Source organism: Diabrotica virgifera, chromosome 3 (assembly GCF_917563875.1).
Source record: "Diabrotica virgifera virgifera chromosome 3, PGI_DIABVI_V3a".
In the NCBI taxonomy this organism is placed as follows: Eukaryota; Metazoa; Arthropoda; class Insecta; order Coleoptera; family Chrysomelidae; genus Diabrotica; species Diabrotica virgifera.
Window position 1 is genome coordinate 224,151,472 of NC_065445.1, and position 24,759 is coordinate 224,176,230.

At 34.1% G+C, this 24,759-nt stretch overlaps 1 protein-coding gene across 1 annotated transcript in view; it reads right to left on the reverse strand.

Moving 5' to 3' along the window:
• Window positions 1–300: 300 nt before the first annotated feature.
• The window catches only part of LOC126881549 (DNA repair protein XRCC1), a 59,035-nt gene continuing 34,576 nt past the window's right edge, over window positions 301–24,759 (reverse strand). The window contains exons 4-7 of the mRNA XM_050645878.1: window positions 21,121–21,862; window positions 15,929–16,177; window positions 7,034–7,909; window positions 301–534 (exon numbers count right to left, since the gene is read on the reverse strand). Of these exons, the coding sequence (XP_050501835.1) occupies window positions 366–534; window positions 7,034–7,909; window positions 15,929–16,177; window positions 21,121–21,862 (2,036 nt within the window). The 3' untranslated portion in view covers window positions 301–365. The remainder of the gene's footprint in view (window positions 535–7,033; window positions 7,910–15,928; window positions 16,178–21,120; window positions 21,863–24,759) is intronic.

A 24,759-nucleotide genomic window follows, 5' to 3' on the forward strand; every position in this document is an offset into this window, starting at 1 on the left:
AACGTATTCACTCGCAAAGCACTGACTTAGTGAAAAAACTCTATACAAGAAAAGTTGCTTGGAATTAGTCAGTTTATCCACTTCCGGATTTATTTTGAGCGTATTCTTTTTCACCCCCGGGACAAAAGCAAACATCGGCACAATATCACTTTTTTCTTTGACATTTAGCTAGGTGTATGCCAAATTTCATGTCAATCCAGGCGGTTCTCTATAATTAGAAACAAAAATAGAAGTAAATGGACTATGTAAGCACAACATACTTGGTTGACTACAGAAGGTTACTAAATGATACATACAAAACAAAGAGTAGAGACCTTTTTTATTAAACAATTACAAAAATTACTGGCTTTCTTACTATACTCGAATTAAAATAAATAATTATTTAGTGGTATCCATTTATGTTTATTGTGTGTTTGTAAAATCCATTCCTGATCTAAACATTTGGCGTTTTTGTTGACTTTTTTTAACATCTTACTATTTTCTTTAGTTGTTATTATTATGTCAACGTTACCTGTTACATCATCGGTACATTTCCTAAAACAGGGAATAACTCGATATTATTTATAATATACAGGGTGTCCAGAAACTCTACCGACAAACGAAGACAGGAGATTCTTCAGATAATTTTAAGATCATTTAACCCAATTCACTTAGTCCGAAAATGCTTCCTAAGGGAGCTAGAGCTCTTTGAAGATGGCGTCTTGTAATTAGTTTTTCTTAAATACCTCCAGAACGCTTCTATTTAGAAAAACAAAAATTGGTACGCGTATTTATCTACAAGATATAAATCTAATCCATCCATTGCAAATTTCTAGTACCGATCATAGGCGTCCGTTTTGGGTAGGGCAACGGTTATTTTATCGCATAACTTTTTTATCTTTAACTTCTATGCATTTCTGACACTGGATTATGAAATTGTGAAGTATTCTATTACTAAAAGGTGCTCTTGTTTTAAATCGGTAGGACACACCGTTTTCTAGAAAAATCGATTTGAAAATTTTTCGCTTTTTAAATTAAAAAAAAATTAAAAAAAAACTGTTTAGAAAGACGAAACTGGTACATTTATTTATATTCCAGAGATAAATCGATTTCATTAATTGCGAATTTCTAGTACTAGTCATAGGCGTTCGTTTTGGGTAGGTCAACAGTTATTTTATAGCCTAACTTTTTTGTCTTGAATTTTTGAGCATTTTTGACACTAGATTATTAAATTATGAGGTATTCGAGTACTAAAAGTTACTCTTACTTTATGTTGGTAAAATACTTCGTTTTTTGTTGAAAAGTTCTTTCAATTTTTTTTTTCAAATTCCAAAAACGAAAAACTTTCAAATCGATTTTTCTAGAAAACGGTGTGTCCTACCGACTTAAAGCAAGAGTACCTTTTAGTACTAGAATACCTCACAATTTAATAATCCGGTGTCAAAAATGCATAAAAGTTAAGGACAAAAAAGTTATGCGATAAAATAGCCGTTGCTCTACCCAAAACGGACGCCTATGACGGGTACTAGAAAGGACCAGGCAACACTCCTTATGGAAAAGTGGTCCCGGTCAAATTTGATGAAAGTTTGGTCAATGATACTCCTTGATGTGTAGATTAAAAAAGTCCATGGCACCTGGGTCTGAATAACTACTATTCTCGAGTTACAGCCTTCTGAAGTTATTGGATTCGAGTGCTCGGTTTACGTTAAGTGCACTAATTTACGGTCAAGTGAACGAAAATATTTATTATTAGAAGAAGAGAAACTCATATTCTTCATACATACTTGCGTGTTGTATATGAATTCGTGGTCAAAAATAGTTGGATCGTATTTTAGTCTTCAGAAAACCTCCGAAAAGTCTTCAGAAAACTAAAGAAGTGCGGTATAAAAGGTGCTGCTGGATCGATATAAGCATTATCATGTTTTCATGAATGCTTCTCAGTTATGGAATACCAGCAAAACTACAGTTCCGCCTTGTCTTTAGAAAACTACTGAACAGTGGCGGATCTATGGGGGTAATTCCACTCGTAACATGTTCCAGAATAATTAAAGAAAAAATTGTTGAAACATAAAAAATACATTAGTTGACATGAAACTTGTGCCGCATATCAGATATAAGACAGGTAGAGAACATGGACTTGATTTCAATACAAAAAAAAAACAAAGTAAATGGTAGTTTGTAAATGCTAAATATTAATTACAATTGTCTATGGAAAAATCGGGTTTAAATCATCTTCGACTATTCGTATGTTAACATTTTGCTGATTTCGGTTAGATGCATCATACGTCGTGTTAACTAACGACCTATCAGGATACTTAACATTGGGTTGATGTTTTGCAAAGCCTAAAAACCATAACACACTGGTGATATGAGCACAAGTACCTACAGTTCTCGCACCAGATTGACAGGTACAGTAGTACCCGTTAATCGGTTCTTCTACAGGCTCATCTTCATAATTATCTTCATCAACCGTATAGGAAATGAATACTTGGTGTTTTGTAGCTTGCCGAAACCTAGAAAATACTCGAACTCTTATGAATCCCGGTTCATCCATATTCTCATCAATTTGAAACTCTTCGTCATTTTTTCTTACTATTTTATTTTGTATGTAAGATGGTGCCAGTTTAATTTGATATATCCCAATCGTAAGGTCTTTTAGGTAGTCTAAGTCGAAAACAGGAAAGTTAGCAAAATCATGATTATGAAGCCTTCTCTATTGACCATTTCTTCTATATGATTATACCTAAGTATGAATATTATAGTTGTTATAAAAATAACCCTACAAAATTATTCTCCATAATATTTTGTATTAAAAAGCTCATCATCATTGGCTGTAGAACCCCTGGTGGACCTCGGTCTGTTCGAGAATCAGCTTCCATTCCATTCTATCCTCCGCCTTGGTTTTCCAATTTCGTACTCTTAACACCCGTAACTCATCTTCTGTGGTCCTTAAATCGTATTCTGGGCCATGGGCGCCCATACCCATGGGCAGGGGGGCCGTGACCCCCTGGCTTTTCGGGTGCTTTCAATTATATATGTCATATATATGTCTTCACGTTTGCCACCCCCCAAAAATTTTTATATGGGCGCCCGTGCTCTGGGCTTACGTCTTTTCGTCACACTATCCGCTCTTTGGTTATAAATGTGTTTTGATGGCTCCATCTCGTTCATTTTCGTTAAATAAAGTTATTTCATTAATTCTGGAACATGTTACCGGTGGAATTACCCCTATCCCCCCTAGATCCGCCACTGTTCAGTAGTTTTCTAAAGATAAAGCCGAACTGCAGTTTTGCTGGTATTGCGTAACTGAGAAGCATTCATGAAAACAGGATAATGCTTATATCGATCTAGCAGCACATTTTATACCGCACTTCTTTAGTTTTCTGAAGACTTTTCGGAGGTTTTCTGAAGACTAAAATACGATCCATCTATTTTTGACCACAAATTCATATACAACACGCAAGTATGTATGAAGAACATGAGTTTCTCTTCTTCTAATAATAAATATTTAGTGCACTTAACGTAAACCGAGCACCCGAATCCAATAACTTCAGAAGGCTGTAACTCGAGAATAGTAGTTATTCAGACCCAGGTGCCATGGACTTTTTTAATCTACACATCAAGAAGTATCATTCACCAAACTTTCATCAAATTTGACCGGGACCACTTTTCCATAAGGAGTGTTGCCTGGTCCTTTGCAATGGATGGAATCGATTCATCTCTGAAAAGTAAATATGCATACCAATTTTCGTTTTTCTAAATAGAAGCGTTCTGGAGATATTTAAGAAAAACTAATGTCATGGAGTCATCTTCAAAGAGCTCTAGCTCGCTTAAGAAGCATTTTCGGACTAGGTGAATTGGGTTAAATTGTCTTAAAATTATCTGAGGAATCTCCTGTCTTCGTTTGTCGGTAGAGTTTCTGGACACCCTGTATACAGATACGGAAAAATTTTATGGTAGGTATTACAAAACGAGGCGAGAGATACTAGCATTATTTTTTTAACTTGCTAAACAGAGATCAAAATCATATATCGTCGTCCTAATCTGTAAACTGCGTAACTCCGTAATTCTCTGAAAATGAGTTATTACTGCTATCTGTTTGAAAAAGTCCCTACTTATCGTTTAAAAAAGGACGCACGTGCACATTTTTACCAGATGAGTAAATAGCGACCTCTTCGTATACACCGTATCTCCCATGCCGCCAAATTTAGTACGAAAAATACGTAACTCTCTAATTTGTCATAGTCATACCACACGACTGACCTATCACTGTTTAGAAAGTGATATTTTCAAGAAAAAGTTGGTGGTAAGTAATATTAAATACTTATTAAACAATATACACATGTTTACCATCCTATCTTTTAAAATGGATACGTAGTATTCGCATTAGTCATATTTAGAAATAGCTATTTGTATAACAAGGGAGGAAAGTGCTACTTTTCCTCCCGCGAATGAAGTTTACTGGCCGACGCGTAGCGGAGGGTAGTAATCATTCAAGGGAGGAAAAGGCACTTTACTCCCATTTTATACATATGGTTTTTCCACCTTCCTCACATAACAAGTCATTTTTTCATTTTTACTTTATTTATGTAACTAACCAACAAAATTTATTAGAACTAAAAGTAACAAGTAGGTACAATGTAATTGTCAACTGTCAAATATAAGTCAACTTATTAATGTAAACATTGTTAAATCAAAATAACAATTTACTGTTTTTCACCATTCTGCAAAATACAGGGCGTTCTATAAATAAACGTTAAAATGTATAGATATTTACGTAATAGAAAATAGATATTGTACAGGGCGTCAATAAGATATATTTCATGAATGAAATACCATGACGTCACTTTTACTTTTCCTCCCTAGGGGGGAAAAGTACAACTTTGCTCCCTACAATCAGGTCCGGAAAAGTATACTTTCGGTAGAGGTAGGTGGAAAAATAGTTTTTTGTGCCTCCTGTAAAATTTGTATACATGGAGTAACGCAGTTTACAGATTAGGCCGACGATATGCTCCTAACCTATTGAAAACCGAATGGTTCCGACCGAATTTATCACTGTTTAAAATAGCATCCTGCGTTGCCAGGTGTATAATTATCGTTTAAAGGTACGATTCCGACATCGACGGAAGGCGGCAGACGGCAGTTACAGTTGTTACCATGACATACATATTTACTTTGCACTATTAATTTGTATATTTATTAGCAACTGCTGTCCGGCAGAACGTCAGTTGCTAACAAATATACAAATTAATAGTGCAAAGTAATGAGGTCGTCGTGACAACTCTAACTGCCTCCTGCAGTTAGAGTTGTTACCATAATGACGTTATTACTTTGCACTATTGATTTGTATATTTATTAGCAACTGCTGTCCGGCAGAACGTCAGTGGCTCATAAATATACAAATTAATAGTGCAAAGTAATGACGTCGTCGGGACAACTCTAACTGCCGCCTGCAGTTAGAGTTGTTACCATAATGACGTTATTACTTTGCACTATTGATTTGTATATTTATTAGCAACTGCTGTCCGGCAGAACGTCAGTGGCTAATAAATATACAAATTAATAGTGCAAAGTAATGACGTCGTCATGGCGACAATTTTAACTGCCGCCTGCAGTTGCCGTCTGCAGTCGTTGACGAAATCGTACCTTTAGGCCTACCGCATACATACAACGTTTAGCTGAACAACTGTGTAGTTGTGTATCATAAGTCTATAGGAATATATTGAAGGGCGCATACTGTGAACTCGAAAGTTGCTCGACAAAAAAATCAAAAGACCTCCTCGATCGCCTTTTGACTGAAAAGTCGAACAACTATCGATAAGCAACTCAATTTCCATGGCATTAGACGGCCTCGCGCATACAGTCGACTCAATAGTTGTTTGATGATCGTTCAGTTGGGAGTAAACATAGATGTACACATAGACTAATTACTAGACGTTTCATATCCAAACACAGAGGTGTCATGAAGCATCTAGACTAGTGGTAGGTGATTTGTGACGATACCGACTAAGTACAATTAGACTACTACTGCACTGTTAAAAATAATTTCGTTTCTTATAAGTTTGTCAGTTTTTTGTCCGAAAATTACTTTTTTAATAAACATGTATTATTTGAACGTTAAAAAAAGTAAAATTATGACTTTCGTAATCGCAAAACATATCCTGCCATAATTAGCACAATTACGTCGTCGGACTAACGAAACGAGGCTGTAAATTTGTCGGACCAGAGATCGACAATCTTTAGTAATTAATTATAAGTACTTTCGATTGAAAATTAAGAGTTTTGTAATAACAAAACTGTACCGCGCTAGAGTGACAACTTGCGGGTGTCGGACTCGACCATCGCGTCCTCTTTTTTGTCCGACAAAAATAATTTATTTTATTTGAACGTATAATCTTTTGATTAAAATTAAAAATTATAGTTTTGCAATAACAAAACCTAACCGCGCTAGATCTACAGGTTTAGGCGTGCGGAAACGCGTCCAACCTGCACGTTGAATTTTTTCAGAAAGTGATAGACTCGTTCAAACGAAGCAGTTAAAACAATTTTTAAGACTGTAAAAATGGACGATGTACCGTGGACTATATAGTCCGTCCGCTATAACTTCTCCCATGCGGTACGATTCATTTTCAATCAAATTAAGTCAAAACAGAAAGTGAAACGTACGCCGATGTGTGTAGTTTATAGTATACAGTATACAAAATGTATATACACATCGACGTTCGTTTCAATTTATGTTTTGGACTGACTATAGGTAAGTTCGATAATCCGTATTATAAAATACAACAATTTGAATAACAGCATACGGTTTTCTGACTTCGATTACCCGACAATGATATCCTCATCGAAACATACCCACACCTACGAAACGCAATGGTTTGGTGGCCCGACCTACTAATATAGCTATATCGTTTTAAATTGTTTCTCTCAGTTCCTACCGTTGACAGCGCACACCTAACACCATTAAATGTCACAAGAAAATACTCTAGGTGTTATAAAACACACATGTATAATGAATATATACAAAAAGTTTTTACATAATCATACTACTTACCCATGGTAGGCTATAATATATTTAGTCAATTTTTTGTACGTATTTGGGTCAAAACTTTCATCCACATAAAAGTTTTCATCATGGAAAATGTCCATCGTTCTTTCATTTTGAAAATTACTCACTAATCCGACCTCCTCGTCTGTATCTACCGTATATGCATTTGTCTGAGAACTATTTAATCGTTTTGAGCTTTCTATACGATCCAAACTATTTTTAGAGTTAGTAGGAATGTTTAATGCTTCTTCGTCAGTTTTATCGTCGTCTGAAATGTTCATAACTGCTTCTTTTTTTAGTTTAGGTGAAGTTTTTTCCTTGTTATATTTGTTTGGAACGTTTACTGAATCTTCGTCAATCTTATCGTCATCAGAAACGTCCATAAGTACTTCTCTTTTTAGTATAGGTGAAGTTTTTTTTGCAAGCGGTGTTTGTACTCTCGTATTCTCGTTTGAAGTTTTTTCTTTGTTATATTTTGGAACGTTTAGTAATTCTTCATCCGTTTCGTCGTCATCATCATCCTCAACAGTTTTCTTCATTTCTCTTTTTGATGGTGTTTCTATCTGATCGTTGCTTGGTTGTCTTCTTTTTGGGCTTCCTGTGTTAGTTTTTCCGTTTTTGGAATTTATTGGACCATTTAAAGATTCTTCATCTGTTGAGTCACCGTCTGTAGAAATTTGTAATGGTGCAGGTTCGTCCTTCTTTTTAGGTTTGGGAGGAGTGTCTGCCCTATTTTTCGGCGAAGTTTCTGCTTTCTTTTTAAACGGACTTTCATCTCTCTTCTTGGTTGGAGTTTTAACTTCTTTCTTTTGTTTATCTTCTTGCTTTTTCTTTGCTAGAATTTTCGCTATTCTCTCTTCAGTATCTGATCCTTCGGCTTTGCTAAAAATAAATGAGTATTATTTACTGTAATACTCAATAAACACTGTAGAACAGATATAAGACGAATAATAGCGGCAAAAGTATTAACACAAACCATATTAGTAGATCATTTCAAAAGGTAATGCAAGGAACCATAAATAGTATGTCATCGACGTAAATTGTTAAAAATAACATGTATTGAAAAACGATCATAATTCTTGACCAACCTGAACCCAATAATGCACTCTCGTAATATATCTGTTAACCAACACCCATCACTTTACTTGTAAATGTTAAGGCTATCGGTACATAATTCGCAAATATTTTACGGCTATTCCTACTTTTTCTGACTTTACACGGCAAATTACGTGTAGTAAAATTCACACTGGTATGGATATGTAAACATTACTTGAATGTCATTCTACTTGAAAATGTCATCATTAACTTAAAGAGATGGCTTTTGAATGTTCTTGGATAACTATTATTTGTATAATTGCAAATTATTAATTCAGTTAATAAATGTGATTATTTCATTCATAGGAGATTCTGACCAATAGAAAGCTACAGAAATCTGAATTAAATCGATAATTTTGATAATCTCCCGTCGTTAAGTATATTACGTCAGATGTCCTTCGTTGCTACGAAAAAATACATTCAGTGACATTAATGACAATTAATGTTTTAAAAATTATAAAAGTGATGACTTTCAATCGTCAAATATTTATAAAAACTGTGTGTTTAATGGTACTTACATAAATAAATTACAATAAAATTTTGGTTTTGAACAGTTTTATTCATGAAATAATCGCAACAAATTGCACTCGACCTCTGAAATTAATATAGAATTTTTGCTCTCGTGACACTTTGACATAATTTCACTCGCCTTCGGCTCGTGAAATTAAAACTGTCAAAGTGTCACTCGGGAAAAATTCAATAATTTCAGAGCTCTTGTGCAATTACTACTGATAATTTTTTCACTAACTATGTATTCAGTGATTGTCATAATTTATATGTACAACAAAAATTAATACTCAATCGAGAAAAGAGGAAAAGTGTTAAAGTGATTTTTTAATAATATATTGTTACTATGGAACGCTTACAATTTTGAACATCTTTAACTTGGATCACAGAATATATTATCCTGATGTATTCTCTGCTTGGATCTTCCACAAATAATACACAATAAATAACTTTTTATTAAGTTCACGTCTTAAATCAATTATTTATCAAATACACTATATATCAATATTATTTAATCAACAACTCAAAATATTCCCGATGTCATGTCAAATATTTAAAATTGTCACTGTCTGACTGACAATATGCTGACAATATTCTATTCGACTGAGTGCGTTGTAAGACAAAGACTAAATTATTACCGAGGGCCGAAAGTCCCTTAGAATAAATAAAAAGTTTATTTTGAATGAGATATTTGAAATTAAAAATCACACTAAATTTTCTCTTAGTTTTTCACCCCTGTAACTTATTAAAATAAACATGATAGAAGTTCTCAGGGACTTTCAGCCCTCGCTAATAACGTATTCTTTCATTCTGCGTTTAAATTTTTCAAAAATACTTATTAGTTTTCTCAGGATGCGAAAAAAATGAATCCCCATTTGAATAGCATGGCAGCCGAAAATACGTACCCATCTCCTTAAGTTGACATTGAAATACCATAGACGTAAATATGAATAGACTGAGATTCGGGTTAAGTGATTTTAAGTGACATCTTTGTTTTTCAATGGGCCCTGCTTCACTCTTACACATAGTAAAGCTGCGAGTATCATTTAAATCATCCTCCTCTACCGTGCCTGTACCTCCACTTAGTTTCTCGATACAATGTGCTAGAAAGAGGTAGTACCAATCAATCCAAGAGATCTTGTCACTAAGCGCGGTCGGTATGCACAGTCTATTTATATTTACATCTATGCAAAATACATGACAATAGAGAGATATCGCAAAGGCAAACGTTATTAGCGTGTAAAGACGTAAATCAGGGATAACGGTCTATTCCAACACAGGTATCAAGAGAGTTATCGCAAATGTTCTGGGGGCGGGGCTTTACGTTATTATGACAACCGACTTTTGGGATTAAAATGTAACCAGATATTAATGTTGAGAAATACTGTAATTGTTTTTTATTGAAAATGAATTTGGATATTGAGCAGGTTGACATGCATTATAATTTTAATGATTTAACCAACAATAAATATAAATAATCAGTATCAAAATAATATAAAAGATCTGAATAACTAATATTCTAACCACAAAAAGTAGTCTATTGTAGACAAAATAAGAACGCAACGTGTTTCTCAATGCAAGAAACAAGATGATTGACAGTTTTTAGTTTATAAAATTTGTATACTATAAATTATTTTTATGTTTCATCCCAAATGTCAAATTAGCGTTGACGTTATTACCGTCCCTTATTTCAACCTAATAAGAGAGTTTTTAAGCCCCTTATTTCGGCAACGTTAAACGTTATATGCTATTCTGCTCATGCGCATTAACTGAAAAATAACGTATTACTTTATTAGCGGATAAGGTATCCCGTTATTTAGGTAGAAATAAGGTTCACGTTATTAAGGGATTACGTATTTGTAAGATTGCCAAATGTCATATATTTAAATTAAAAAAAAAAAAAAAAACGAAAAAAAGTCATATGAGCTGAACCAAAGACAACTAGAATAAAAATATATAGTAACGATTTATAAAATTGTAATCAAAATTTGTTTTTCTTAAAAACTATCAGGTAATAAACATATTATATAATTGAATAAAATCTGCTTGGCAAGCCTGGTAGAATAATTCTAAATTACACCATTTCTTGAGAAATCTGACACTTGATTGAATTGTCTTGTTAAACTTAGAATGGATGTTTTGTGTTCCTAAGTAGTAAATTGTCTTTGGTGAACGTCTTAATACATTTTCTTCCAGTATGGCAAATAATTCAATAAAATAAGTTATAGCACACATCTGCCGTTTTATAGGTTACGTTTGCCAAATGTCAATTACCGTTAATCTGTGTGCCTATTTTCGGAAGGGTTTCAAAAACTATTTTAAGCAAACACGTTATCCCTTATTTATCACTCAGTGCGCATCACAAGTATAACGTTTTACGTTTAACGTACGTCAAAAAGTAGAGGGTCTAAAATCTCTCTATTACGGGACATGTTATCCCGTATTAGCGTAGCATTCACTCTGCGCTTGCGTACATGTCAAAATAGCGTACTGCGCTATCAGCGTGCGATAAAAATGCATTTGCGATATCTCTCTAATGTATTCTTCTAAACAGGCTGTTTATTCTTCGGTACCTCCTAGACAGTCTTAGCACTGCTTCTTAGGTCGTCCAATGCTCTTTCGATTTTAGCCCAGTAAATGAACGGGAAATTCGGCGATACCGTGTAATTTTCAGGGGCAACTCCGAATTGCATGAAAATTTGGATTTAGGTTCTACTTACCCTCCACTTCAAAGTTGAAATTGTGCCGTTGGTTGCTTTTACTTGGGGGGTGACAGTCACCCCTTCTCGGGGTGAAAAAACATACGTTCAAGATAAGACCGGAAATGGATAAATTGACTGATTTTAAGCAACTTTTGTTCTATAGAGTTTTTTACGTAAGTCAATACTTTTCGAGTTATTTGCTGACTGAAAATGTTGATTTCTCGACAAAAAACTACGTTTTCAGACGGTTTTTCGCAAATAACTCAAAAAGTAAATATTTTATCGAAAAAATATTCTTATCAGAAGTGTAGCTTATAAAAAACCCAAAAAAATGGTGTATCAGTAAAGTCTATCAATTAAATAAAAACAAAGTTGTAGCTCATGAAAAATACGTTCTTATTCGTCTAATTCCAAATCGAAGCAACCGAAAATTAAGCACTTTTCGAGAAAAACCCATTTAAACTTTATTAAAGTGTTTATAAAAAGCTTTGATTTAATTGTTAACAAAAGTATTAGCATTAAAAATAAGCGAGTTACGCTCAAAATAAAGTTGGGCCTCTTTTTTTTTTGTAAAAAATCCGGAAAATCTCGCCGTGTTTAGCTCCCCAAATGAAATTAATCGCTACCGCTTTACAAACAATTTACTTACCTATCTATTTTTTCAAACCTATCTATTTACTTACCTATCTATCAAAAGAAGCAACAGTGGATGAACGATGAGATTTTGAATTTGATGGAAAAAAGACGCAAATTTAAGAATCAAAACATCGAAATGTATAAACGCATTAATAAAGAGATAAGGACTAAAATACGAGCGGCAAAAGAAACATACTTTGAAAAAAAAATGTTTAGAAATTGAAGAGTTGCAGAGAAAACATGATTCATTTAATATGTGTAAAAAAATAAAAGAACTCACTGGTCAGAACAAAAAACATGCAAATAACATCGTTGATAGAGACGGAAAACTGATTATCACTGATTTGGATAAAATAGACAGATGGAAAGAATACATTGAGGAACTGTTTAATGATGAAAGGCCCGAGCTTGAAATTAACGAAGTAGTTACAGGACCTGACATAACTATGGACGAAATTGAACAAGCAATAAGATTAGCAAAGACCAGAAAAGCGACGGGACCAGACGAAATACCGAATGAAATAATAAAGCTCTTCGAAAATTCAGGTAAAAGATCTCTCCTTCATCTTTTTAATAAAGTGTATCAAACTGGCTATATACCAACGGATTGGCTGCTGTCGACTTTTGTGACGATATCTAAAAAAGCAAACGCGAAAAGATGTAGTGACTACCGAACCATTAGCTTGATGAGTCATGTTTTAAAGATATTTCTACGAATTTTGCACTCTAGGATGTACCAAAAAATAGAAGAACAGCTTGGTGATACACAGTTTGGATTCCGCAATAACCTTGGGACCAGAGAAGCACTGTTTAGTATTCAGGTTATGGTACAGAGATGCAGAGATGTCGGACATCCGGTTTATATGTGTTTCATTGACTTTGAGAAGGCCTTTGATCGGGTAAAACATACGGAAATGATTGCTATTCTTCAGAAAGTGGGTATTGATGATACGCATTATCAAAAATCTTTACTGGCATCAACGTGCAAACATCAGGATTGGCTGGGACACGTCTGAAGAACTTCAAATACGAAGAGGAGTAAGGCAGGGCTGCATTTTGTCCCCACTAATATTTAACATCTATTCTGAGTTTGTTTTCAATAAAGCAGTGGATAATGCTCAATGTGGTATCAAAATGAATGGCGTCAATATTAATAATTTGAGATATGCGGATGACACGGTGTTAATTGCGAGCAATTATGAAGAACTTCAACATCTGATTAATAGGATTACCACAACGTGTGATGAATATGGACTCAAGCTAAACACCGCAAATACCAAGGTGATGGTTGTCAGTAAGACGCCAATACAACCGGAAGTAGTAACAGCTTATGGTGAACAATTAGAGAGAACTAACAGTATCACCTACCTTGGTTGTAATCTAAATGAGAACTGGGACATAAGCAAAGAAATTAGAATACGTATAGAGAAGGCCAGAGCTGCATTCTTTAAGATAAAGAAACTTTTATGTGGAAACAACATTACTTTGAATCTTAAAATTATATTAGTGAGATGTTATGTGTTCTCTACTCTTTTGTACGGTGTCGAAGGTTGGACTTTAACAGATACTCTTCTCAAGAAATTGGAAGCCTTTGAAATATGGGTATACCGAAGAATCCTACGAATAAGTTGGGTGGATAGAGTTCGTAACGAAGTTGTTTTGCACCGGATGGGAAAAGTCACAGAAGTCGTCAGAACAGTTAAAAATCGAAAACTTGAATATTTTGGCCATGTTATGCGACACCCAGAGAGATATAATATACTCCATTTAATAATACAAGGCAAGGTAGACGGACGAAGAGGGCCAGGTCGAAGAAGAACGTCATGGCTTAAAAACCTGAGAGAACGGTATAACAGATCCTCTGCATCCCTTTTCCGAGCTGCCGTTAACAAAATTGCTATAGCCAATTTGATAGCCAACGTTCGATAATCGAGCACGGCACATGAAGAAGAAGAATCTATTTTTTATATGATCTGTTAGTCTCACAGGTTTAAAGTGTTTATTTTTGATAGGGTTATAATTGAGAAAGCTTGAATGGGTCACTAATCACGAGTGTATGCAAATTTTGAACAGCCATATTTTAACCAATTTTTATCTTACGGAGAAACAAAATGAAACTAGTATATTTATAATAGCAAAACCTACATTTTTTTGCTCTTTAAGATTTTTTTTATCACTTTTTGGTATCTCTAACAATTTTTTTAAGTTATTTTGAAAAAATGAAATTTTTCAAAAGTTTTTAGAAATTTTTTTTACTATAAAACCAAATGTTTTCAAAAATAAGCACTTCAAACCAATCAAACTTACAGATCATATAAACAATACACATACAGTTAATATAAATGGTAAAGCCAAACGATTAATTTCATTTAGGGTGCTAAATAGAGGGAGGTTCTCACGATTCTTTTTACCAAAATAAGGGGCCAACTTTTTTTTTCAGTGTAACTCGTTAATTTTTGATGCTGTAAACTTTTGTAAAAAACAAATATTAAGCTTTTTTTCGATACTTTCAAAATGTTGATAAGGTTTTCCCGAAAAACGCTTCTTTCTTCGGTGATTTCGCGTTGAATAATTCGATTTGGAATTAGACGAATAAGAACGTATTTTTCATGAGCTACAACTTCGCTTCTACTCAATTTGTAGACTTTACTGGTACACCATTTTTTTCGTTTTCTTATAGGCTACACTTTTGCTAAAAATATTTTTTTCGATAAAATATTTACTTTTTGAGTTATTTGGGAAAAACGGTCTAAAATCGTAGTTTTTTTTGTCGAATAATCAACATTTTAAATCGCGAATAACTCGAAAAGTATTGACTTACGTAAAAAACTTTATAGAACAAAAGGTGCTTAAAATAAGTCAATTGATCCATTTCCGGCCTTATTTTAAACACGCGTTGTTCACCCCCCGAGAAGGGGTAAATGTCACCCTCCAAGTAAAAGCAACCAATGGCACAAATTCAACTTTGAAGTGGAGGGTAAGTAGAACCTAAATCCAAATTTTCATACAATTCGGAGTTGCCCCTGGAAATTACACTCCAAAACGGTCATTTATTGGGCTATTTGTGTCAAAATGCTTTGCGCCATTATATCAAAATGCTACTTTTTTGTCACTCAATTCTATATAGGTCAATTTTAAGCTAGTATTGGATTATGTGGATGGCCTAAATAAACTATGAGGTCTTAGCAAAGTTACAGTAGTTTGGGTACCGGGGCACGAGGGTCATAAGGGCAATGAAAAAGCAGATCAAATGGCCAAACACGGCTTATCATTGTTAGTCGTTGGACCGGAACTCTTCTGCGGCATTGCAAAGCAGTAACAAGAGCGGCTGCAAGAAAGTCGCTAGCACACAAATATCTGGAATGCCGGAGGAATTCACCAGGAAGAACAGGCGAACCAGTTCATTACAGAATATTCGCCAAAATGTTCGGTAGATCTAATAAGTAAAGACAGGAAAACAGTCAAAGCTATAGTAGATCTGCCAATAGAACACTGTACGCTGAATAAGAAGTTGAAGCTATACCTATCCAGATTCTGCCACCTAGAAGAAGAAACGGCAGAGCACTGTATGTCGCTGTGACAGCCTGGCAAATGTGCGGTTCTCTACATTAGGCAAATAAAAGCCACCCGCAAAGAGCTACGTGGATTTAGTCTCGCAATTATTACACCTTTTAAAAAGGATCAGGCTAGAGTATGTAATCTAGGGCTAGAGGACCACATAGATCTGAAAACGATGCAGTGGAACAGGTTAAAAGCCCTCTCATTGAATATATATGTAACTATAGTCCATCATCAACTCTAGGCCTCTAGGCCTTCACAGTCACAGTTTATACAAGAGGATAGGAATTCTTATATGATACAGAGAATTCAATGTAATAATTTTAAGCAAATACTTAAGTTTTTTCAACTTTTTATTATTTCCTAAAATTATGTTTTACTCATTTTAACATCACCAACTTACCAATCATCATCATCTGATATCCTAGAATTTTTCTGTACGGCAGTTTTGGTAGTTGAGGTTGATGGAAGATCTATCAATTCACAAATTTCATCTTCACTTTCGTCCTTATTGAGATCAGCTTTATCCAAAGCGAACCGCCTCCAAGGTAATCTTTTTCTTTGCGAATGACATGTTTCCAACCATGATCTTTTGACAATTTTTCCTTTACCTTTAACTTGGTTAAACTTTGGAGTGTTAGAAAAGGCACATCTATATAAGAAAAAAGTACTTAATTATGCAAATAAAGACCATCTATGTATTTGAAGGTGAAATATGCAGAAACTGAAACTATATTCATGTGACGTCTGACGTGACATATACTACAAATGAAGCTCGAGACACTTTTGCTAAATCATTAGTTTTATGTGCTAAATTTTACTAGGCGCTTTATTAATGATAAAATATGTTCTATATATTTGATGGCAGTACTACATCATGAGTTAACAATTTAAAATAAGAATTCTGTTTTCAAATCGGAAAGTTCTAAAACTAAACTACTAGCCTTAACTAATAAAGAGGTAGCTTACTGGACTGAGTGGTTGGACTGGAATTATTTGGGAAGTAATTAGAAAGAACCAATGAGGTTAAGTATCTACGGATAACCCTGGATTCCAAACTCAATTGGAGCTCTCACATTAACAACAAAATCAATAGGATTACGCGACTCTTCCGGAACTGCAGACGAGTTCTAGATTAAACCTGGGGCTGAAATCAAAGGTAATCTGTTGGTTATGTTTCAGTACTATGGTGGAAAAAGACGCTTTGCAATCTTGTGCGATCTCTCTCGCGATCCTACAAGGACAAGTGCTTCTAAATAATAACAGGGGCCTTGAATAGTACAGGAACGACACCTTTAGAAGAACACAGTTCTTCCTCTGCTGAAATTATATATTTTAGCGATAGCCTTTATGACCATCTTGAGACTTAAAGCAAACAATACTTAGAGACCGAATTATGTATTGAATGGTCACACAAATACTACTGAGACTTTACTTGAGGAATTCATCCTTCAGATAAACGCAAATAAGATGATACCAGAACTAAAATTTACTGAGAAGATAAGACAATATACCACCTAGAGAACAAAAGGTCCCAAACATTAATGGTGACTTAATATGATTCCCTGATATATCTAAAACTGCCCATGGTACACTTACCAAATTAAAATTGGTGAGAAACTGCAAATATCTCCTCAACAACCTGGCAAAAGACAATAAAGACAATAAAGTCTTTCATATGGGTGCCAGGTCATAAATGGATGCATGGGAATGAACGAGCATGTTTATTGGCAAAACAAGGCTAGAGAGAACCCTTTGTAAACCCAGAACCATATTGTGACATCACCAAAGAGGCTTCAAAAAACAAGGTTCACGAGTAACTGATAAGGAATCATGAAACAAAATGGAGAGCCACTCAATAGCAAATCCAGACTAAGAAAATAATCAATAATGTTTAGACTATTTCTTGGCATCTAAGCCCATGAAGCAGGTCATCAACGACTATATTCCATTGAGTTGCCAATGCTCAGATCACACGAAGCAGAATCAATCTGCTTGTGTGGTAAGATTCCAACCAAACGACCTACTGGCCTAGATTCTTGCAGTTGTTCACCTAACAATACTACAAGAGCACCAAAGAGAGCATAATAACCTTCCTATGGAGGATACCCGTTACGATGAAATGACCACTTGTGTGTATTTCGGGATTGTATTGGTAAAAAACAATACAAATTTCCGAAATGCATATCAGAAAGCCAAGCGTATTGTATGAAATGCATTTTTTTTATGTAATTCAACTATAAAAACATGTTTCTACGATTTTCATAATAAATAATAATTTCATTATGTTATTATTTGCTTACTTTAATACTTTAATGAGTAATAAAATTTCAATGCTGTCGAATTGTTATAATAATACAGTATGGTTCAAATGTTTGGAATAAATTTATTATTTCGTAAACCGACGACTTTAAGGAAAAATCCCGAAACAGGTCGATTTTTATTTTTAGATTATAATATTTTGGCATAGGTATATACCATACGAGTGACGTCATCCATATGAGCGTGATGACGTAATTGAGAATTTTTTTAAATGATACTATGGGTCGCGCGATGTCTAATTTGAAAGGTTATTTAATTCTGTTTTCAGTAATATAAATATTAACATAATTATTTGTACAGGGTATTCAAAAAAATTTTTTTTAAATTAAATTAATTCACAAAAAAAAAAGGAGAATGTATGTAATTTATTTAATTCAAAATACATTTTACTGCTGTCACAAAACAGAAAAAAATGTTTATTTGACAAATAAGCGTTTCTTCTCGCTTAAATTAAATGTTCCAAAACTTCCAAGAAGCAGGTGCTTGGCGGGAGCTGGTTTAAACATTGAATTTAAGCGAGAAAAAAATGTTTATTTATTAAATAAACATTTTTTTCTGTTTTCTGACAACAGTAAAATGTATTCAGAATTAAATAAATTCCATACCTTCTTCTTAATTTGTCAATTAATCTATTAAAAAAACAATTTTTGGACACCCTGTATAAACAATTATGTTAATAATTATATTACTGAATACAGAATTGAATAACCTTTCACATGAGCTATCACATGACCCCTACTTTCATTTAAAAATCATCGATTACGTCTATATGACCATATGGATGACGTCACTCGTATGATACATTTGCCAAAATATCGTAATTTAAAAATAAAAATCGACCTGTTTTGGGATTTTTCCTTAAAGTCGCCGGTTTACGAAATAATGAATTTATTCCAAACATTTGCACCATAGTGTATAGTATAATACATGGTTATTGCACAATTTCGTCTAAAAAGGGGAAGTCTGCTTTTTACTCCAGAGGTACTACTTCTTCTTTAGGTGCCGTGTCCGTATTCAGACGTTTCCCATCATCATGTTTACAAAAAGTGTTCTTTCGTGTGCGAAAACTATGATATTTTTAGGATCTGTCGATAACACCACAATTCAAGTCCTTCTAATTTGTTAACCATTGTGATTTTTAATGTCCATGTCTTACAAACATATAATAGGATAGACCCCACATAACATTTCGACAGGTTTTGTGTTACACAAAACTGGTTTCCAGATCATAAAACGCCTTACGTAATATTTCGATCCTCGCTATTATCTCTTCATCAGAGTCACCATTTAATTCAACCAGCTGCCAAGGTATTCAATAATATATTATGCAACGAGCATTTAATGATGGTCTGAGCATTTGTAATTAGCATTTAATGATGGTTTCGTATAAAGTACGAGCTTCATAATGATAATTAAATGCAAGTTGTATACACTATTTTTTTCTATGATCATTCACAACAAAAAATATATTCAAATTTATTAATTTTGTAACACAAATAAATTCAGTAGTTTGTCAGTTTGCCGGTTTGTTTACATATTGAGAACTGTCAAAGCGTATGTATTTGATTTGCCATTGGTCACTGCGCGTGTACCACCTTTATCGCGAATGCCATATCTCGATTCTATTGGTTAAAAATCTGTATCTTAATGAAAATCTGTATCATAATGAAGTTCATTATGATGCAGGTAGTGACATCATAATTGATATAGTATGAGAATAGAAAAAATGGTTTATAAGTTCTACAGTCAGAAAAATGAAAGAATACCCATGAACGATCATATCAAGCACATATTTTGGATTTGCTGCCTTTTTTTATAAATAACAAACGAGGGAGATAGATTATTAAGTGTTGTCTACAAAGCAAAAACGTTATCCAAGACATACGCAGTTAAATATTTATAATTGACAGAGTGAGACGGCGATACAATTGTTCAACGTAGTTATATTAATTTAGTAGAAAATTTAAACTCACACTTGACTATTTCTGTACTTCTAATGTCACTCTTAAAACGTCAATAAAATTTGTAAGTAAGCATCTGTCAATATGGTTAACTTCTGTCTACGAGTTCGCCAAACGTGTACATATTACTCTGACTTTTCAATCATAGTGTATGAAATTACAGATTAGTATATTTTTACGAATGTACATTTATTTGCAGATAATGTCTGGAAAATGATCTGAATACCTAATGATCTGAATTCATTAAGTTTACTTTCATTTTAGTCACTTAATGCAGCTGACATAAATGACATTTTTTAAATTCGTGTTACTGTTTACGTCCACTGGCAACTTTAACATGGAGAAATTCATAATACTATATTTCTTACTCATTATTTTTGTATTATTAATCTATATAAAATAATTAATTACGGTAGTAGTAATAACAGTTATCACCAATAAATATATATTATCAGAAAAAGAATAACATCAAACATTTTTTGACACATTCTTACGTAGCGAAAAATCGTACGGTGGGGTAGTAGTCACATCCGTTTATTTTCAGTATTAACTTAGTTTAGACTTTGTTTTGAATATTGTTTGTTTTTTAACCAAAAGGAGTGATCCAAATTTACCGCGCCGTAATGCTTGTTTCTAATTGGTCCAACCGCAGGCAAGTTTACTCCACTGTTATTAAATTTTGACACTAATGACATTTATGAAATTTTGGCACTTCTGACATAGGTTAATTAAGTATATCGGCGATTTTTTGTGTTTTCTGCATTATTCCTTTAATTTTTAGATTTTTAGTCTACTTTTATATAAAAACAGTTGTTTTTAGAGCTCTTTAGCGATGTTTAGCGTTTTAGAGCTCTTTAGTATAATATAATATGTATGGATTATCATCGAAAGCTGATATGATCAACGAAAAAAGAAGATGAATTTGGTGACTTTTCTAGTAACTTTCTTGGGTGTGAATATGTCTTTCTAGTTTACTCCTCTTGGTTAAAAAATCAACTATAGAAATTTTTTATTTGATTCGTATGCATATCATCGATGACGCATGGGTATTCTTTCATTTTTCCGACTGTATCTCCTGTCAATTAAGAGAAAGCAGACCTTGATCCAGAGGTACCGCTGGCAATAATATTAATCAACTAAGTTTTTGAAAGTCAAAATTTACGCGTTTGCGGTGCAGTGTATATGGGGAGGGGAACCTTAGACACACAATGTAAATTGAATTTATTTGTTAACAAAATTGTAACCATACACTAGAAATATTAGTCTAACATAACATGAATATACACATTCGTTTTAAAGAAATACTACTTACATCAAGTGTGTACAAGTTGAATCCCAATCAGGCTTGTACTTAGCCCCCATAGAAAGTGCCATAGTTCTAAGAACACCACGATCTGGATTCTGAATTCCACTAATAACCAATGTGACTCCTGATAATAATTCATGAAAGGGTTTAGTGAATTTAGCTTTTTTCGGTTTGGAAGATTCCCCTAAGTTATCATTAGTTTTTCTTTTAGTTTCTCTTTTCTCATCTTTGGGTTTTGTAAGTTTTAGAGTGTCTACTGTAGTTTTATCTTTTTTGTCATTTCTTTTTGGAGTACCACTTGGCGATTTATCTCTCTTCTTCATCTTACTTTCATCAGGCAAATCATTCTTCTTTTTATCATCATTTGATGCATCATTCTTTTTCTTTTTATTATCATCATTTGATGAATCCTTCTTTTTCTTTTTATCATCATCATCTGATGCACCCCAAAAGTTTTTACGTTTCTTATCGTTTTTTTCATTCTCCTCTTTTTCTTTACGTTTCAAATCCTCTTCCTCCTTTTTCTTCATAATCTTATCTATTTTATCATTATTTTCTTCATCGTCACTTGTATAAAAAAGTGCGTCTCTGTTTCTGTTTGTCGGTTTCGACAAGTCTGCGTCTTGCTGAGGGGCTTTTTTCTTTGCTGTACAGTCTGGATCTTTATTTTTTAATTTCGGTTTACATGTTGGAGAACCATACATAGCTAAAGACGAAGATGATGCAGCATCCCGTATAGCAGCTGCCGCTAGAAAATAATAAATCTTTAATTATTTGTCTATCATTAAGTGTAATTTGCAAGAGATTTTAAAATAAGGCGTCAACAAAAGGAATATTTACTCTTGGTTTTTACTTCTTATCTACTATTGATGGCGAGGTTCATTGACGTGGCTTTTGGGTGGGGGCTGGCGCGAAAATCCCTGACAGCAGGAGTTTGATCGGTAGTTGAAGCTGGCGATGTTTTCTTTAGACAGGTCTCCTTGTCTGAGGTAACCAGATGTCGTCATTTCTTTTGTTTAGACAATGTGGCCGTTTTTCGATCCTGTGGCTTCTCTCTTCTTCTTAGAAATGCAATGAGAACGAGGGAGCCCTGTTCGCTATAAATGTACTTATGCAACGGTCTTCTTCTTTGAGTGCCTCTCCTATCGGAGATTGGATATCATTAGGGCGATTCTAATTTTATTTACTGCTGTTTTGAACAATTCGTTAGTGGTACAGCCAAACCACTCTCTCAAATTTCTCATCCAGGACATTCTTCTACGGCCTGGATTTCTTCGTCCTTGGATTTTTCCTTGCATTATGTTTTGTAAGAATGTGTACTTTTGTCCCCTCATCAGGTGGCCTAAGTATTCAAGTTTTCTCTTTTTTATATTCAGTAGAATTTCTGGCTTGTTATTTATTCTGCGTATTACTTCTTCATTTGTAATTTTATCCACCCAACTTATTCTTAGTATACGGCGGTAGCACCACATCTCAAAGCTTTCAAGATTTTTAATATTCCTCTGTTTAAGAGTCCATGACTCAACACCGTAGAGCAAAGTACTGAATACATAGCATTTTAACATTCTAGTTCGTAGATGAATACTAATATCACGATTACAAAATAATTTTTTCATTTTTATAAAAGTAGACCTGGCAATTTCAATACGTCTTTTTATCTCGTGATTTTGGTCACCTGTTTCATTGATAAGGGTTCCCAAGTATTTGTATTCGTTTACTTTTTCAAGTTGGGTACCGTTTATTGTGATACTAGTGTCATTTATTGGATTCTTACTGAAGGTCATATATTCGGTTTTTTTGACGTTCATCCTTATGCCGTAGTTATTACATATCTCATTCATACTTTCAACTAGATGTTGTAGATCTTCCGCTGTTCTTGCCATTATCACAGTATCGTCAGCCTATCGAATGTTATTGATAACTTCTCCATTGACTATTATCCCTTCGTTTGCATATGAGAGAGCTTCTTGGCATATTTGTTCGCTGTAGATATTAAACAAGAGCGGTGACAATATACAACCCTGTCGTACCCCTCTACGTATTTCTATTTCGTCCGATGTTTGGTCTTCTATTTTTATATTAGCTCGCTGATTCCAGTACAGATTTAATATTATTTGTATGTCTCTGGTGTCAATGTTCTTACTCTCCAGGATTTCTTTGAGTTTACTGTGGCGTACTTTGTCAAAGGCCTTTTCAAAGTCTATAAAGCAGGCGTGTGCCTCTTGGTTAACATCTAGGCATCTCTGTGTTAGAACGTTCAGGGCAAAGAGAGCATCCCTTGCACCTAATCCTTTTATGAATCCCATCTGTGTATCGTTAATATCGATGTCTAGTTTTTGATAGATTCGGTTGTGGATGACTCTAAGAAATATTTTAAGCAGGTGACTCATCAAGGAGATTGTTCGATGATCTGAACATTGCACTGCCTTAGTTTTCTTCGGTATGGTGACAAACGTAGACAGCAACCATTCTTGTGGTATTATACCAGTACTGTATATTGTATTGAATATATGCAATATTATGGTTACGGATTGAACATTCAAAAGCTTCAGCAGTTCTGTAGGGATTTCATCAGGTCCGTTTGCTTTTCCATTTTTAGCGTTTCTTATTGCGTATTCTACTTCTTCTTTCAATATGTCTGGCCCAGTTGCATTGATTATCTGAGTTAAGTTGTTTCTATCGTCTTCAAATAATTCATTCAGGTATTCTGTCCATCTTTTTATTTTATTCTCTAGATCTACAATAAGGTTTCCATCTTTGTCTTTAAGTTTACCTATTTGGCATTTCTTTAAGCTTCCTGTTATCTCTTTTACTTTTTTGTGCATATTGAACGCATCGTACTTTTTCTCATAGGTTTCCATTTCTTCACACTGTTCTTTAATCCACGCCTCTTTGGCTTCTTTTATTCTCTTTTTTATGTGTTTGTTTATTTCTTTGTATTTGTCTAGGTAATTCTTCATATTTCTTCTTTGTTCCATCAAGTCTAGTATGTCCTGTGTCATCCACCCCTTGTTGTTTGTTGTCGTTTTTGTCAGATGTTTCTTTCCTGCTGTTTGTATAGCTGTATTTATGTACTTTAATTTTTGGTTAACGTTATCTGTATCGTTAATTTGTTGTTGCACTGAACTGAGGTTTTCATTTATTTCTTCTCCTGTTTCTTGTTGTATATTTTTGTTTCTAAGTTTAACTAAATCTAGTGTCTTTCTTTGTGGTCTCCTTATCTTTTTTGGTCTCGCCTCTATCACAGTAACTACCGGATTATGATCTGAGCCTATATCAGCTCCTGGGTACGTCTTAGTACATTTAACAGCATTACGATACCTCCTTGCTATCAGAATGTAGTCTATTTGATTTCTCACTATTTTTTCTTTGGTATGTTGTGGAGATGTCCATGTATATAATCGCCGAGGAGGTAATTTAAAAAGGGTGTTTGTTATTACGAAGTCTTCGCTCTGGCAAAATTGAATCAATCGATCTCCTCTGTCGTTTCTGTTTCCAAGTCCATAGTTTCCTACATGTTCTCCTACCTTACCTTGACCGACCTTGGCATTAAGATCGCCCATTATTATGTTAATGTGTTGCTTTTTTATTGCTTTCAGCATTTCTTCTAAGTCGTTGTAGAATTGTTCTATTTCATCGTCATCT